General features: G+C 43.3%; 1 protein-coding gene across 1 annotated transcript in view; it reads left to right on the top strand.

Annotated features, from left to right (window-relative positions):
- Positions 1–7,588: 7,588 nt before the first annotated feature.
- OBI1 (ORC ubiquitin ligase 1) overlaps positions 7,589–19,101 on the top strand; it is a 42,157-nt gene continuing 30,644 nt past the window's right edge. Inside the window, exons 1-2 of the mRNA XM_079778504.1 lie at positions 7,589–7,691; positions 18,169–18,304. Of these exons, the coding sequence (XP_079634630.1) occupies positions 7,620–7,691; positions 18,169–18,304 (208 nt within the window). The 5' untranslated portion in view covers positions 7,589–7,619. The remainder of the gene's footprint in view (positions 7,692–18,168; positions 18,305–19,101) is intronic.

Here is a 19,101-nt window from a genome sequence, read left to right on the forward strand (position 1 = left end):
CTCTTCTCTGTTCCATCTCATCACATACACAAACCTTCACAAAAATCTTCAAATTAGCCTTCAAACCTTCCTTCTATGTCCTTCAAAAATGCATAACCATGCCTCAGACCTTCTATTAAGTATTTCTAAACATGTCTAGCAATCAATGTTTCAGTATTGTATGCTAGAAAAGGCAGCGGGGGAGGGAGCAGGCTCTGCAGCCGGTTCCCAGGCTAGCCAGGCCTCTAGCCGCTTGAGTCCCAAATGGCCACATTCTTCCTACAGATAATGATCTCAGATTCTGATAAGCCTGAAAAGGGGAATTACTAGCTGTGCCTTCTTTAAGCCCCCTAACAGAACACGGTGAAAAGTGTCCAAGGAGTCGTCAGGGGTTCTTGGGTCTCATTGGGGCGCAGGGGGTCACAAGGGAATTTCCCTTTTTGTAGCTGCCTCCAGCAGCTACTCAAAACAACCCCTGGAGGGGATGGACACCGGGTGGGCAGAGGCAGGGAGCGCGGCGCGGGTCCCAGGTGGCAAAGGAAAGCTCCCACAGAGGCGTTTTCATCTGGCAGTCCACTCTCTGTTCCCACTGGGAAAAGCGCTTGTCTCCTGCCAATGAAGGTGGCATGGGGGGGGAACCAGTGACCCTTACACTGCAATCAGACTCCCTGACCTTTCTGAAAAGCCCCTCTACTTGAGTGTGTTTCCATTACAATTACTGATTTTAAAACTATAACTTAAGAGTTGACACACACACACAAGGACCAAGTGGCCTACAAAATATTTTCCTTTCCTTCCTAAAGATTTTACAATGTGCTGTAATCATTAATTACATCAAAGTTAAATGGCCAATTGAGACAAACACTTCTGAGACCGTTTCTCCACCACTGATTAAGACTGGGTGGCAGCAGGTGTCAGAAATAAGATTCATTTAGTTTCTGAGCTTGCTGGGCAGACTTGGTGACTTTGCCAGCTCAAGCTTCCTTCTTATAAATAGTTAACTTTAAAATTTGGTCCCTGCTTTTAACCTCTTGGACCACAATTGTTACAACTTTATACCTTCAAATTAATAAACATAGACAGAAATTTTGTTAGGCGGGCCGATTCCCCCTCTGACAGAGAGCAAACACCCCTGGGAAAAAAGAAATCCCAGTGGCCACTCAGGGCGATTTGCTATGTGTCAGAGCACTCGGCCTTAAACAAATTAAATGTTTCTTTTTTCTTTCACAGACTTCTATATATGAACAAATAATTATACCCAGGCAGACAAACAAAATATCAAACAAACGTCTGTACTTACACCATTTCAGTGAACAAGTATTCTTATAGTTTTGTGATCTGAGCAGATAACAGGAACACTGCCTCTAAGTCCCCTGATGGGGGCCTCCCTTTCCCATATCCCAGGACAGGATTCTCGACTCATGTTTAAACAAGACTAATATTCCATGGACTGTGAGGGGAAAGTTATCCTACAGTCCGGCGTTGACCTGGGGGAAAAAATGCTTGGTCGGGGAGGGACAGGTTACACATAGAGTGTTATTTCAGGAGAGGCAAAACCTTGATAAAAGCTCAGTAATCCAATTACACAGTCAAAGGTTAAACAGGAAGGGAAGAACCACTCAATGTCCTCTGAGAGGATTTTAACAAACTGATAACAAACTGACAAAACCTTGACAAATCAAAACTCAACAAATAATATATATATATGGCCCAATTATGACAGAAAATATAAGACAAAAAGACAAAACCAACAGTCCTGATACCAATATGACAAAACACAAAACAAACACCTGTTGAGAGGGAGAGCCTCCAGCCCCTTCTGGGGGGTCCCTCTTTCCTCTCGCAGGAGGAGATTTCTTGTGAGCTGAAAGCCTGGATGGCTTCCTGACAGAAAAGATTTTCAATCCAGTTACAGATGCTATTAGAATCAGAATGAGAGAGGAAGGGAAAGATCAGGTTGTGTCCTCTATGAGGATCCTAATAACTGAAAACAGTAAGTTATACAAATGGAACTTCAGCCTTAGTTTCACGTTGGACTATGATGTCACAGGCAGGGACAGAGCCTGTAAATCTCTCCGCCCCGCGAAGCTGTTAGCTGGGAGTCTCCCAGCACCAAAAGAGATAAGGAAGCTGTAAATAAAAGTTCTTTGAAATGTTATAAATGGATACTTTTAAATCAACCTTAGGACTTTAAAATTCAATTTAATACAGTAAATTCACAAATCAGAGCAAACTGAAACTTTTATTTATATAAACAGAGGAATTTTTATTATCTAAGTGGGCTGATTCCCTCTCTGACGGAGAACAAAGGACTCTGAGAAAAAGGTGTCTCAGCAGCTGCTAAAGACCTTTGTATTCCGCCATAGCAGGTCCGCCCCATCTTTAAATAAATTAAACAGCAGAAAGAGACAACAAATACTTTCACATTTATCTTTATATACTAAACAGTCTGAGTTTTTGACTCCTATTAGATATTTACCAGAGTTTAAACGGTCACCTGATTAATTTGCCTGAGGAAGCTCTATGGCCTCAGGGGGGGGTTAAGCTCCCCTTTCCACTCACTTGGAGTGGACTGAGTCTATCCCATAATGTCCGTCCAGTAAGTCCACAGAAGTCCACAGAAAGACACAGAAACCAAACAGACAAAGACACCCGGGAACAGCTGGACGATGGCCCTGTGCCAACCAGCGGGAGCGACCCGCTTCATCCCAGAGTTTTGAGGGTAAGCCACTCCCCTCCAGACGAGGGTTTTTACGCCCCCCAGACGGGCGCGATCTTAACAATAAACCAAACAGACAAAGACAACCCGATCAGCGCCCTTACAGCAGGAGACCACCAGGCGTCCCTGGCTCTCCTCCACCCGTGGGGCGTCCCCCCGGGCTGCAACCTGTGGTCCTCCAGGCACGTCTACCGACCACTGTTCGGTCACTCTCACGCGAGTCGCCGAACGGCTGCAAAACCAGAAGTGCGCACACAGAACCAGACCAACTAAAACACAGGACAAAGACAGACAACTTTGGGGTACCCCTTCTTACCTCCAAGATCGACTCCGCGGATGAGGGGGGGCCGTCAATCCCGGACGAGCCCCCAAATGTAAGACCCCCAAAATGTAAGACCCCCAAAAGGGAGACCCTTACTCTGTCCCAGGAATCGGCGGCAACCCCAATCACCCGCAGGAGGCGTCACTTGATGCAAACAGCAAGAGGCTTTTATTCCAGCGCGCTGGGGCCCAACTCGTAACTCACGCAGGAGCAGAGGAGTTGAACCCCGAATGTAGAATCTTACACGCTTATAAAGGGAAAACTATAACCTGGGGCGGGGTACAATGTAATTCGGGGAATTTCTAAAGTGGACCTGGGCTTGTTTACAGTAAATTTTACAATAGACCTCCTGACTTAATCAGTTGTTCTTATCTGATAACCCTACCTCCTATTTTTCTTAATTGTTAGCACCTGTTGCTCAGAGCTGTTTCCTGGAACAGTTTAAGGCTTTTGTTCCCAGTACTGGAAAAAGGGGGTTTGTGGAACAGTTTAAGACTTTTGCTCCCAGTACTGGGAAAGGGGGTTTGTTTAGAGCTGTTTTGTTCTATCAGACAGAGCACTGAAACAGCACTGAGAAGCTGTAACAACGATAGTAAACATGGAAAAAGGTGTTGGAAATAGTCTCCATCCTAACATTCGACTTAACACGTAGGCTATGATTTTTAAAATTTATCTTTGTGACTGAGGGTAAACACCAGGATGACTAACAAGAAATGAACTGGTCCCAGTAGCAATGGAAAAGTCTTCTTTTAAAAATGGTATTCAACACACCTTTCTGCTGCATTGTTTCCAGGGACGGGTACCAGGGGCAGAACCTTCCGAGTCCTACATCCCACTCAGAGGATGGGAAGGAAAGCCCTAAAATACCACCTTAGATATCAGAAAGGTGAGAACTGGGAAGGAGCAAGATGAGGATATGGAAGAACACAGTAATATGGGGAAAGGAACTAAGTAAGATGGGGAAACTGGAATGACAGTGGGTAATGATCTGCAGCTTTCTCATTCTGAAGCGTGAGGTCTGCAGCCAGGAATGGGAAAGATGCAATAGCAAACATGTGAATTACAGTCCCCATATAAATACGACTTCAAACAGCCAGGAAATAGGCAAACAGTGCCAGGCACTCTGAAAAAGTGACCATTAAACAGACAATCAATATGACTATTTTGCCCAGTTCCCCAACTCCAAGTACATGGTAGTCTCCAATTCCTAGAAAATGAAGTTACAGAGCTGTTTGGAAGAATTCTCACTGTCACCCGTGAGCCTATTTTGAACTGGACTTGGGCTTCTTCAAGTGAATTGCTAGCTGCTTCAATCTCATTATTGTTCTTTTATTGACCTGAGAGCAAGCATACATTGACATCATTTCACACACACACACACACACACACACACACACACACACTTTACCAATGAGGAAACAAAGAAGCAGAGGTTAAATAAATTGTCTGAAGCCGGTAGAGCCAGGAAAATGTTCCTGCAAGGATTTATACCCTCACAGTCCAGATCCAGAGCCTCTTTCTTTTAACCACTAGGGCCTAGTGACTAGGCTGCTTCCTGTCACTTACACTGTCTTTTTCAGGGATATTAGTCAAAGATGTTCCATTGGATTTATTTCTAAATCTCTCTACTCATGGATTGTTTTTGTTTGCATAAATTGATCCCACTGGCTCTTCCTCACTTAAATTTGCAGTTAAATTCCAAATCTGTTATAGTCAAGATACATTTGGGAACATTCAGAGTTTTTCTTTTTCATTGGAAGGAAATGGGAACTTACAAACTCCTTTGCAGTTCAACAGCACCTTTTATTTCCAGCTGTGCACCTGAAATGAAGTCTTTAAACAAGTGCCTTTGGGAGTGTGGATGGCACACACGATTTGCAGCCTTCTCACCTTGCGGGTGTACTAGTTGAACCGGTTAATAATGCCAATTTTTTCAATAGATGGAGTTACACATATGTTGATATATATGCGATTTGATATGTATGCTATTTTGTTGTATTGACAACAAGCTTCAAAACTTCACATGTCAAATTTTCTGAAGGTGTTAACACCATAGATATTTTTATGCTTAAAAATGTCGAATTTCGTGCCAAAAAAAAAAAAGAGCATTTGCAGGAAGTTTTAATTCATTACTTTATTTTGAAGAAAAAGTTATCGTATACTTCGGGAACGTTATGGTGAACATGCTCCATCTCAAGATACTTGTGAATGCTGGTTTAAATGCTTTAAAAGTGATGATTTTGATGTGAAAGACAAAGCACGTCCAGGTCAACCGAAAAAGTTTGAAGACCAACAATTACAAGCATTATTGGATGAAGATGCGAGTCAAACTCAAAAACAACTTGCAGAAAGATTAAACGTTGCTCAGCAAACAATTTCAGATCATTTACAAGCAATGGGAAAGATGTTAAAGGAAGGAAAATGGGTGCCACATCAACTGAACGAAAGACAAATGGAAAACCGAAGAGTCATCAGTAAAATGTTGCTTCAATGGCATGAAAGAAAGTCTTTTTTTGCATCAAATTGTGACTGGTGATGAAAAGTAGATTTATTTTGAGAATCCCAAATGCACAAAATCATGGGTTGATCCAGGTCAACCATCAACATTGACTGCAAGGCAAATCGCTTCGGAAAAAGAAAATGCCCTGCGTTTGGTGGGATCAGGAAGGTGTGGTGTGTTATGAGCTTCTAAAACCAGGTGAAACCATTAATACTGATCACTACCAACAACAAATAATAAATTTGAACCACAGCCAGAAGACACAGCAAAGTAATTTTGCTTCATGATGACGCACCATCACACACTTCAAAACCAGTTAAAGACACGTTAAAAGATCTTGCCTGGGAAGTATTAACCCACCCTGTATATTCACCAGACCTTGCTCCTTCAGATTACCACTTGTTCCCATTGATGGCACACGCATTTTCTGAGCAGCACTTCAAAACTTACGAAGAAGTGGAAAATTGGGCCTCTGAATGGTTTGCCTCAAAACAAGAAAAGTTCTATTGGGACGGTATCCACAAATTACCTGAAAGATGGGGAAATGTGTAGCTAGCGATGGACATTACTTTGAATAAAGCACTTTTGATGTTTCTCTTGAAATTATCGTGTTTTCTTTTATTACAAAATCCGCATTATTAATCGGTTAACAGTTAATCAGCATTTTTAACCGGTTAATGATTAATCTTCATTTTAATCCATTAATAGTTAATCCACATTTTAATGGATTAACAATTAATCCGAAATACTAACCAGTTAATGATGCAGATTAATATTTTTAACCGGTTAATGATGCAGATTAACTATTAACCGGTTAAAAGTGCAGATTAGTCGAAATTGGTTTGGCTCAGTGGATAGAGCGTCGGCCTGCAGACTCAAGGGTCCCAGGTTCGATTCCGGTCAAGGGCATGTACCTTGGGGGTGTGCAAGAGGCAGCTGATCGATGTTTCTCTCTCATCGATGTTTCTAACACTCTATCCCTCTCTCTTCCTCTCTGTAAAAAATCAATAAAATATATTTTTTAAAAAAGTGCAGATTAATTATTAACCGGTTAAAAATGCAGATTAACTGTTAACCGATTAATAATTCGAATTTTATAATAAAAGAAAACACGATAATTTCAAGCGAAACATCAAAAGTGCTTTATTCAAAGTAATGTCCATCGCTAGCTACACATTTCCCCCATCTTTCAGGTAATTTGTGGATACCGTCCCAAGAGAACTTTTCTTGTTTTGAGGCAGACCATTCAGAGACCCAATTTTTGCACTTCTTGGTATGTTTTGAAGTGCTGCTCAGAAAATGCGTGTGCCATCGATGGGAACAAGTGGTAATCTGAAGGAGCAAGGTCTGGTGAATATACAGGGTGGGTTAATACTTCCCAGACAAGATCTTATAACGTGTCTTTGGCTCCGATGCTTAAACTTCATTTTAGATAAAATCCAGGGGCCCGCGGTGAAAGGTGTCTTCAGGGAAAGCTGCGATTCAATGTCTCCACAACAGTCTCAGAAACAAATGAAGGGGCCATCGCCGTCGGTTGTTTTTAAGCGACATCACATCCTTTACGAATTACAGAGAGAGCTGGGAGGGGCAGAAAGTTGTTTTGAACCATGAAAAAGTAGAGATCGCCTTTTCGCTCTTCCTGTTTTGACTGCACCGTGTAAGTGCAGGCTGGTTAGGGTTTTTTCTTTCAATGGAAAACTCTCCCCCCTTCCCCACCCTCCGGTGAAGATTGGGGAATCGCATAGCTTTTATTTCTCTTCCTCTCTTCTCACCACGATTACTCTTTCACTTAAACTTTCAAGATCCTCCATACGTGTAGTAAAACGGCTTCCCTTCCATCCTCGGGAATCTTGCAGGTCCCACACGGGGGAAAGCTTTTATTATATGTCTATATTTTCTAATGAAAGGGATGAAGGGAGGAAGGGGAAAGCCTCTTCGCGTCTGGGAAGGCGACCGCGTCTGGGAAGCGCGTTTTCTCGGCCTCCTCTCCGGCGGGCTGTGGCCCTGCCCGGCTGCCGTAGCGGCCTCGCACCGCCCCTGCGGCCGCCGGGCCCCGCGGTCGGCGGGACTTCCGTGTTGGCGGGATTCTGAACGCTGCCATGGCTCAGACCGTGCAGAACGTTACACTGTCCCTCACTCTGCCCATCACGTGCCACATTTGCCTGGGGAAGGTAACGGGTGATTCCGGGCGCAGCTCCGAAACGGGTTGGGGCTCAAGTCGCTCGCGGGAGCCCGGCGCGGTCTCCGAGTGCCGCGGGGACGGGGCGTGAGGCGCCGAGCGGGACGCGGACGCCCACCCGCGTTCTCCGCCGGCGCCCGGAGGCCGCCTCCCCGGCGACCCAGGGAGCGCGCGGTGACGAAGGGGTTCCTTCGTGCACCTTTCGGAGGAGACGGAGGATGACAGCGGCCTGGGGTCGGGAAGGAGGGCGGCGAGGGCTCCGCCGCCGCCGGCGGCCTCCCAGGCCGACGCCGGCTGGAAGGAGGCTGGGTCGGAAACGGGGCGCGGCGGCGCTCCGCGGAGCCCCTGGCAGCCCGGTCGAGCGCTCGGTGAAGTCTGGGAAAGCACATCCCTGGAGCCCGCCCTTCGGGTTCCGCCGTCCCCTGCACAGCGAGAGTGTCCGTGCTCTTGGCCTGCGGTGCCCCTTGGGGAGTCTTCCGTTTCCAAGGTCCTTCTCTGGCTTACCCGGCCTGCAGCGCCCCGCGCTCCGGGGTCAGCACCGGAGCCGTAAACAGCACGTGCCCCGCGTGGGGTTTAGAACGAGAGGTGTGGGCTTTCATTCCAAGAAGGGGTTCGTCCGGACACCCCATCCCCACTCTTTGTGATGCAAGCGGTGCCTGCAGTGTTTATTAAAGCAAGGCGGAGAGAAAGTAAATCTGAATTCGATATTGGGTTTTGAAGGTTCTGATGCATTCATCTATTTCCGTTTGTGCCTCGTTCTGTGTTTAAAAGAGCATCTCTTCACCACGTAGATAGGCCCAGAAGGGAGAAGATACTGTGAACAAATTTCTTTTCCCCACCGAACTGTTTTCACGTCTGTGGTGTGTGTATGTACATGTGTGTGTTTACCCCCAAGTGCAGACTGAACCTACAGGTGCAGGATTAGAATCGAGAAGTATAATCTCATAGAGCAGATGTTTGAGTGCTAGGCAATATGATCAACTTGCTTTAGGTGTTTGGGGTTCTGTGTGAATTTACTGAGTTCAAGAAGTAGTAGGAAGTCAGGCTGGGAGGCAACTAGTAACCCTTGATGCCAATCAGAATGAAATGCCAACAAAGTAGCAAATGTGCTGGGAGAGCATATAAGGGATGTCTTGATCGCTTCTGATGGGAGAGATGAAGGATGCTGTCTTGGAGGGTGGTATTTGAACTGGCATTTGCTACCAGTGCCTAGATCATAACTGATAGGAGGAGGAGATGGTGTTTCTAATTTGGTAAGTCTACATTTGGGCCTTGACATGAAGTTCCCACAACTACGTGTTAAATTCTGAGTGGATTTCCTCCAGCAGTAGTCTTAAAGGCTGATAAAAATATCCTTGGGATATAAGTTTTACTTGGTCTAGGTTGTATAGTTATATCTAGTTTCCATTAGTTTATAGGCTATCTTTTGCAGTTGTGTTGAAAATGTGTTCTGCCTGGCTGCTACCTATGCTTTCTGTGTCTAACAAAAATTATGCCTAATAGAACATAGTGATTTGCAGATTACAGGTTGCTTTTGCATGTGTTTGTTTCATTTACTCCTCTCAATAGGGCTGTGAGCTAGAGTAGACTGGTTTCCCTATTTGTTAAAATAAGAAAACTAAGGCTAAGAGTCTTTGGGATTTGAACCTCTATTGCTGCCATTTGTCTTGAGTAGATTACTTCCTAAAAACTCACTTTAGCTCATCCATGACAACAGAAACTTTTGGTACCTCTTATTTCCCTGTATTAGTTAAGCTGTATTCTAAAATTACATCTATATATATAAAAGCCAAAGCGATGGAACAACCAGTTGACCAGTCACTATGATGCGCACTGATCACCAGGGGGCAGACACTCAATGCATGAGCTGCCCCCTGGAGGTCATTGCGCTCCCACAGCCAGCCTCCCATGGTCCCTCCCTCCCAGCCGGCTGCCCGATGACCCTGATGGGCCCATTCCAGTGGAAGAGCCCACTCTCTTACCTTGGTTTATCGTCTCTTCCTTCTCTTCCTCACTAGCTTCAGGGGCATTACCCTAGGACAGTGATGGCGAACCTATGACACGCGTGTCAGCACTGACACGCGTAGCCATTTCTGATGACACGCGGCCGCATGCCGAGGATGAAACATTTGCTGCTCCTGAGGATGAAACATTTGAGACTAGAGTCTTGGAGTTAGTTTTTTCCTCAAAGTGACACACTACCCGAGTTATGCTCAGTTTTTTGGCGAAGTTTGACACACCAAGCTCAAAAGGTTGCCCATCACTGCCCTAGGATATCACTTCAACATGCATACTGTACATGTGTTTGGAATTGTGCATTGTCACTTACTCTTGCCATTGTCATCTTGAATTTTTATTTCATACTAGAGGTCCGGTGCACGAAATTTGTGCACGGGGGTGTGTGTCCCTCAGCCCAGCCTGCACCCTCTCCAATCTGGGACCCCTCGATCCCACCGGGATCGGGCCTAAACGGGCAGTCGGACATCCCTCTCACAATCCAGGACTGCTGGCTCCCAACGGCTTGCCTGCCTGCCTTCCTGATTGCCCCTAACCGCTTCTGCCTGCCAGCCTGATCACCCCCTAACCACTCCCCTGCCAGTCTGATTGATGTCTAACTGCTCCCCTGCCAGCCTGTTTGCCCCTAACTGCCCTCCCCTGCAGGCCTGGTCACCCCTAACTGCCCTCCCCTGCAGGCCTGGTCCCCTCCAACTGCTCTCCCCTGCAGGCCTGGGTCCCCCCCCAACTGCCCTTCCCTGCAGGCCCGGTCGTCCCCAACTTCCCTCCTCTGCCGGCCTGGTCACCCCTAACTGCCCTCCCCTGCAGGCTTGATCGCCCCCAACTGCCCTCCCTTGTAGGCCTGGTCCCTCCCAACTGTCCTCCCCTGCTGGCCTAATCGCCTACAACTGCCCTCCTCTGCTGGCCATCTTGTGTCCACATGGGGGCAACCATCTTTGACCACATGGGGGCAGCCATCTTGTGTGTTGGAGTGATGGTCAATCTGCATATTACTCTTTTATTAGATAGGATAGAGGCCTGGTGCATGGGTGGGGGCCAGCTGGTTTGCCCTGAAGGGTGTCCTGGATCAGGGTGGGGGTTCCCTTGAGGCATGGGGCGGCCTGGGCGAGGGGCCTATGGTGGTTTGCAGGTCAGCCACGCCCCCCGGCAACCCAAGCAGAGGCCCTGGTATCTGGGATTTATTTATCTTCTATAATTGAAACTTTGTAGCCTTGAGCGGAGGCCAAGGCAGGCCAGGGCTGAGGAAGCTTGGCTTCCTCCATCACCGGGGGCAACTCAAGCCTCCTACTCTCTCCAGCTCTGTGGCTGTCGCCGTTTTTGTTGGGATTTATTTATCTTCTATAATTGAAACTTTGTAGCCTTGAGTGGAGACCAGGGCTGCAGGAAGCTTGGCTTCCTTCATCCCGGGGAAACCCAAACCTCCTGCTCACTCAGTGGCCACAGCCATTTTTATTGGGATTTATTTATCTTCTATAATTGAAACTTTGTAGCCTTGAGTGGAGGCCTGGGCCGGCCAGGGTGTGCAGGAAGCTTGGCTTTCTCCATTGCTGGGGAAACCCAAGCCTCCTGCTTGCTCCGTGGCCGCAGCCATCTTGGTTGGGTTAATTTGCATACTCACTCCTGATTGGCTGGTGGGTGTGGCTTGTGGGTGTAGTGGTGGTACGGTCAATTTGCATATTACTCTTTTATTAGATAGGACTACAGGCCCGGTGCACAAAATTCGTGCACGGGGTGTGTGTGTGTGTGTGTGTGTGTGTCCCTCAGCCCAGCCTGCACCCTCTTCAATCTGGGATCCCTCTCAGAAACCGGGACTGCTGGCTCCCAACCGCTCGCCTGCCTGCCTGCCTGATTTCCCCTAACCACATCTGCCTGCTAGCCTGATCACTTCCTAACCACTTTCCTGCCAGCCTGATCAATGCCTAACTGCTCCCCTGCAGGCCTGGCCACCCCCAACTGCCCTCCCCTGCTGGCCCGGTCACCCCTAACTTCCCTCCCTTCAGCCTGGTTGCCCCTAACTGCCCTCCCCTGCTGGCCTGATCTCCCACAACTGCCCTCCCCTCCGGCTATCTTGTGGCAGCCATCTTGTGTCCACATGGGGGCAGCCATCTTTGTGTGTTGGAGTGATGGTCAATTTGCATATTACCTCTTTATTATATAGGAGGAAGAGTACTGTTTTATTGCCAGAGACCTCATTTGAGATTAAATTAGATATAAACCTTAATAACATAGGCAAATTATGACTATGTATCTTGGGAAGATCTTATTAAAAAGCATTATCATGTGTTTTGGTGTTGTATATAGCAGAATCTGGATTGAGGTAGATGGGTGGACAGGAATTGAGGGAGGGATAGATTCTTTGTATTTTGCTCCTGTAGGTTATAGTCAAGTAAGCAGAGTACTATAATTTGGTTTAGTAATTCCTTCTCCTATATAGGTTTCTATACATCTAAGGTAAATTTAAATTCAGAAGTCATCATCTAATAATTACTTAGTCCAAATACATGAATTAGTCAACTGTTTAAAAATCCAACACAATGATAGTGACAGTACTGTTACTGGTGAGACGAGGAAAGATTTCAATCAAAAGACAAAGTGTAGAAAAACAAGCAAGAATTTACTGACCACAGTAAAAACATACTAGGACAGTGAAACAAGGACCATTGCTCCCCTGGTTGCATGTCTCATACGGTCCCTTAGAGGTTAGGGGATATGTGCCTGTGGGGAAGGACAGGAGGACAAAGGGAAGGAAATCAGTGGCGCTGGGCCTTGCTCCCTGGAGGGAGAGCACCCTGGGACCTTCACTCTCAGGGGTTTTAAAGGCTGGGTGTTTAGGGAGGTGTTAGGAGAGAATCGATAGAATATTCATCAGCTTTATGCTGATGTACCAAAATGAGATTTATTCTCTTAATTTTTCTGTCCTTGGGTGTGGTTGGCAAATGGCACTAACTGGATTTCTGTGATTTGTCTCCCTGAGTAGTGTAATTTAAACTATTTACCCTCTTGTTGGGGAGTAGTGCAGACCATTTACTCTTAAGTATCCTGTGTTTAGGAAAAATAGGATTTACTAGGTGGCTGCAAACTGCTATTTAGCTATCTATTTTAGTTTCCCTCTTCTACTTGTCCTGAAATTTTCCTGGCTTCTTCCTATTCTGTAACGGTACCAGATATTGAACAGTGAAAATGATTCTCCTGTAGGTGACATTGCTAGAGACTCTTAGCAGATAGTCAAGTAGTTTGACTGGTTGTTCTTGTGTATATTTTGATAAATTAAATGGAAAGGTTAAAATTTTGCTTTTTCATAGTTTCACAGTGGCCATTGACCTTTGCTTCTTGAAATGCTTTTAGGGGTATTGTCTCAGCCTTTCATTTTAATATATAAAAATTCATGTTTATTTTAGAGTATTTGAGGCATTGTATCAGGTGCTGTAGGTGAATACAGGATGAGCAGGACATTGCCACTACCGTCAAAGATCCTGAAATCTAATATGGAATGAGGATGTAAACAATTTTCTAAGTACAGCACAACACAGAAAGAAGTGAACATTAAATCAGTGTATAAGGGGGACCCTTATGAGGATCAGAAAAAGACTCAGGCACTTCTAAAAAGGATTAGTGAAGGCCTTGCAGAAGAAATAGCAGTTGATTTTCATATTCAAAGATGGGAGGGATTTTATTTTGATTGGGGAAACTGAAGACCAACAGGACACATCAAGATAAGAAATGAAAGCAAAATAAGTAGGGAGCCTCCACTATTGGTATTCTTTTTGGTGAACATTAGGTAGATGTGATTCAATTGTAGGTTATGTCAAATATTAAAATAGCAAATCAAGGGAAATAGCTGTTAAAGAACCAGAAAGATTATGTTGCTCTTGAATGCTATACTTAAAACTACGAGCAGGAAACAAACCATTGCTATTTTGCAAAAGAACAGTGAAAGTTGCTGATCCATATTTTAGGAAGGTAGCTCTGGCATCAGTATGAAAAGTGGCCAGAAGTGAACATTTGGAAGCAAGGAAGTTTGGGAAGGGGTTACTACAATAGATCAGGGTAAAGAATGAGAACCTGAATTCATTATTAAGGTGATGATGGGAAAGAAGGGATAGATGATAGGCAAATAACATTTAGAGGCAGATTTAGTATATTTTAACTATTCTGAGATGTACTTTTATCCACCTGATTGTATCTTACAGGTGATGCCATCTTATAGTAATTAGCAGCATTTTTCCTTTATTTTGCTTATTGGTACATCTTAAAAACTCTGGCTTGTTAGACTTGATAAATGATACCAGGATTTGGTGACAGATTGGATAATGAGGAGAAGTAAAAAGGGTGAGTCAGAGACAGCTCTGAGTATTCTAGCCCAAGTGGTGGTAGCAGAGGAGGGGGTTGGGGGGTGGTCCCCTTAACTTAGACAAGAGGGAATGTAAGAGGAACGATTAGTGAAGGCCTTGCAAAGGAGATAGCATTTGATTTTCTCACCTTTTAGATAGGAGTGTGGGAGGAGAGGTTATGAGGAGGCCAAGTTTGGTTTTGGACATATTATGGTTGAGGCAGCTACAAGAACCTTACATGGAGTTGTCTTCTGGGCAATGGATATAGCAATATTGTTACCTTTACGTTCCTTCTTTTTTGTTTGTTTGTTTTGTTTGTTTGAGGTATTGCTAACACCTGAATGAAAAGTGTACTAGGTTAAACTACAATTTCAGAGGCAGAAAGATGCCCCTTTTAACTAAAGGGCTTACCCAAGGTCAAATAGCTCAGAGACAGAACTGGAGTTAGCCCCAGGTTTATTTCTCAAGCTCTGCCACTTTACTGGTGTCTATTTACAGAGGATTCTCAGAAGTTGTCACCATAGAAAATATGTTAACACTACGTGATACATGAGATTAAGAGAGAAATAGGACTCTGTCAGATAAGATGGTTCAAGACAAAACAGAGAACGTAGCTGTACCACCTCTAGTATTTTGACTAGAAGCATTTCAGTCTCTGATCCTCTTCCCATCATACCTACTCTCTAGCAGTATTTCAGCTTTACCCAGACCCATCCATTGACTTTATAATTCTCTCACTTTTTCACTGTCTTTACCATTCAAGAACTCATTTCCCTTATTAACCATGGTCATTTATTATCATCAGTCCCTTGTCTCTCTTTCTTCTTGGCAAAACTTCAACTCATTTACTTCCTGCCTGAACCTGAGTAGCTAAAAGTTGGCAAGAAAATACACACCTATGTTAATTCATCATTACAGTTAAAACCACAAATAGGAACTCAGTAGTGTTTGGCAATCCTGCTACATGTACCTAGTAAATTTACTTTCTCACTTTTAAAAATAACTGCTTTATTTTTCTATTTTCTCAAGTTGATGTCCTTCTCCATTTCTCACTTTCAGCAGGTAATCTCACCTCATATTTAATGACAAAATATAAGCAGTTAGAACAGTTGCAACATGAGTTCTGTAATCTTCTATCCATAGATTATCCAAATGTTTTGTGTTAATTCTCATACCCCTAGGTCTTCCCTTTTCTTACAGTGGAAGACAGATTCTCACTCCTATATAAGCCAAAATCTCCCCCTTGTGCTTTGGGTCTCATTCTTCTTACTTTTTAGGAACTTTGCTATCTGTGGCTCAGATCCCTCTCCCATGGGTAAAGAAAGGGCTTAGTCCCACGAAGACTGCCCTCCACTTCTTCACAAGCCAGTCACAAGTACAGAATGTTACCAGTACTTCGCACTGACTGACTATAACTCAGAGCTTCCCATGACCCCCTCCATGGGTTTGATTAATCTGCTAGAACAGCTCACAGAACTCAAGAAAACCCTTTTCCCTGCTAGATTATAGATTTATTACAAAGGATATTAAAGGATACAAATCAATGGCCGGATGAAGAGATATATAGGCTGAGGTCTGAAACAAAGGAGCTTCTGTCTGTCCTCTGGGAGCATGGGACCTGTCATGGTGGCATGTGGAAGCACTCTGGTTCTCTGAAAAGGGGCTGACAGGCCGTTCTTTTGGGTATTTTAATTGAACTTATTGGGGTGACATTGGTTAATAAAATTATAAAATTATGTCGGTTTCAGGTGTACAATTCTGTAACACATCTTTTGTATATTGTATAGTGTGTTCACCACCTCAAGTCAAGTCTCCTTCCATCTGTCCTTTTGGGTTTTTATGGAGGCTAAGTTACTAGTCATGGTTGACTGAAGCATTGGCCATTTTTGACTTACTAGCCTCCTGCCCTTTCCCCTCTCTGGAAAATAGGGGATAGGACTAAAAGTTCCATTCCTCTGTCCTCAAAGTTGGCTCCTCCTACCATCAACCAGCCCCCACCTTTGGTTCAAAAATCACCTCATTAACATAATAAGAAACACCTTTGTTGCTCTCATAACTTAGATTCTAAGTTATGAGAGCAACAAAGGTGTTTTTTAAAATTCCTAGGGGTTTGGGAGCTGTGGGCCAGGAGCTATGGATGAAGACCAAATATCTGAGAAATATATTTAGGTTATCTGAATGACCAAAAATATATATATTTCTAATAAATCACAACACCACACTCACTCCCAGATAAGCATTTACTCCTTGCTGCTGGTAGAGTATTTTGAAGGAAGAATTTGAGTGCTTCATGGTCATTTATTTATTTTAATTAGTCCAATCAAATCAGTTGAACTGAATGAATTAGAATTGGTTTCTCCAAGAGGAAGCTTAAATCCATGCTGAAGATCTTCTCTTTAGTTTTCTTAATGCTAGTGTTCATAATTAAGGGAGCATCTAAATTTTGGAAGCCAAACTAGAACGAGAAAGCACTTTGTAGTGAGACTTCAATTGATTTCCTGCCTGGCACAGATCACCATACATCCTGTGAATTCTCTTAGGATAGGGACCCCTTTGAAATTGACACTCATATTCTGAATGTTTATATATTGAGGTGGACAAGCAGTTTCTCTGCGGAAAGTGGTTTGTGGTAGTCTGTCTCTTCTTTCTTCCTCTATTTCCTCTGTTTTTCCTTGATCTTCCGGTCCCTAATGCTGAAGGACTCTACAATAGTATTGTTAATATTATTAGAACAAGAAAATATTGAAAATGGCTATAAAGTGTTTTGAGTCCTGTAGTCAAAGTGCCATGTAAATCAAGTGAAAATCTAAGCATTTCTTTTTTGTTTTTATTGTTAAATTTGTGCTGGTTGAAGAATATTAAGTCATTATTCCCTCTATCAAGTTCCCCAGCTTGAATTGAATGCTAAATACTGTCTTAATAGCAATTACTTCATCAAAATCTTTGTTGAGTACCTACTGTGTATTAGGCTGTCTTTTAGGCAGTAGGGATTTGGGAATGAATGAAACTAAGGAAGTTCTTGCTCTGATGGAGCCTCCATTCTAAAAGGGGAGATAGATAATAAATATGTAAACAAATATGTAATATCAGGTAGAAAAACTAAAGCAATTTCTCTCTTCTATCTTCCCTCTGGGGAGATAAATAATAAATATGTGAACAACCAAAGCATGATGTCAGGTACAACTAAAGCAACTTTTCTCTTTATTTTCCCTCTGATAAAACAATTAAACACAGCCAAAACACCTAGTTAACCCTGAGCAAGCCACATGGGTTTCCTTATCTGTAAAGTATATTTACTCTTTACCTCACAGGGTTATTTAAAACAAAGCAAAACAAAAAGAGAAAGAGAAAATGTATGTGAAAGCCCTTTGTAAAATATATGACCATATAAATGTAAAGAATTATTATATGTACTTGTTTAAATGGAGTCAGAGATTTGTGTATTAGATGTATGCCAATATCTGTCATCATTGTTTGCTGTTTAGGTTATAAGCCACCTGAGAGTGGTACTCATGTCTTTTAGAGTAGTTTTAGCTTTCACGCCTCTGGTTTGGGAGACTTTCCAGTAGATGCCAATGCTTAATTGTTGGTTGCTGTTGCTCTCTAATATAGTAGAATCAATTGAGGGAAGTATTCAAGTATCAGATGGGTGTTTGGACTAAATGATCTTTAAAGAACCTTCTATTCTTCATTTCATAATTCTAAAATAGAATAGTTGAAGGAAAATTGTCACAGCCTTTAGTGGAACAAAATGCATTTTCTTTTTGGACATGAGTGTGATTTGGAACAAAATAAAACCATTTCATAATACAGAATAGGACAAAAGTAGGTTTACAATTGTGAGTATGAGAATCACAGTTTATTCTTATATTATTATTTATTAATTATTGTATTTTCCAAATGAACAACTGTAAACATACTTTTGCCCCACCCTATATGTCAGATGTTTTAAATATCTCAGCTAGTATCTCTGTTAAACATAGATAAGAAACAATGTGGTAACAGAAGTAGCTACTCTGCTGTACTCTAGAGAAGCAATTTGTTTGCTCTTAACTAAATCTATTGGGATTCTAGTTATGACTATTGCCCTGAACTAAAAGTAATGTTTCTTTTTTTTCAAAGGTACGCCAGCCTGTCATATGCATCAACAACCATGTATTTTGTTCAATTTGTATCGATTTGTGGTTGAAGAATAATAGCCAGTGTCCAGCTTGCAGAGTCCCCATCACTCCTGAAAATCCTTGCAAAGAGATTATCGGTAAGGGCCTATTTTCTGAGCACATAGAAATGGATTTGAAACAATCTCTAAGTAGTGTCTATTTGGAGGAAGACCAAAATAGACAACTTTCAATGATGTTATTTTGCCAATATCATACTGAATGGATTGGCCATTTGTATAATCTATAAGTGGAGCAACTGAGGAGCACAAAGCATTATGAGAAATCTTAGAACTTCATGGAACTTACATTCTGATAGGGGTTGTGCATGTAGACCAAAATATTAATAGTTTAAAGCAGCACATGAGAAAGGCCAGGAAAAGGCCTGGAGTGTTCAGGCAAGAAAGTTCACCTAGCAACATTGAGAAAGGTTTCAAGAAGCAGGTGGCCTTTATGTTGGGATTTAAGGATTGATAAAATTTCACCTGGTAAAGATTAGGGAAGGTATTTTATGCAGAGGGAATAGCATGAACTAAAGTTTAAAGGTAGGAAAACAAAAAGCATGTTTTTGAAAATTAACAGTAGTTTGGGATTGACTACTGAAATAAGACTAAAAAGGTAAATTGAGACTTTAGTGACAAATTAAGTTAGGAACTTGCTCTCTGGGTAAGAAGAAGGGTGAGGTATGTATGATGGTTTTGAGCAAAGAAGTTGCATGATCCAAGTGCTTGAGGAAAATTACTCAGGTGATCATGTAGGTTGGGCTGTAGGGGAGAGACAGGATGTGATATGGTCAGTTAGGAGGTTCTTGTCCAGGTGAGGGAGAATGTGAATCTGGATTAAGGGTAAAAAAAGAACATTCAGTTCTGTACTAGTGCAGGTAAGAGGGAGGATAAAA

Source organism: Cnephaeus nilssonii, assembly GCF_951640355.1.
Source record: "Cnephaeus nilssonii genome assembly, chromosome: 8".
Lineage (NCBI taxonomy): Eukaryota > Metazoa > Chordata > Mammalia > Chiroptera > Vespertilionidae > Cnephaeus > Cnephaeus nilssonii.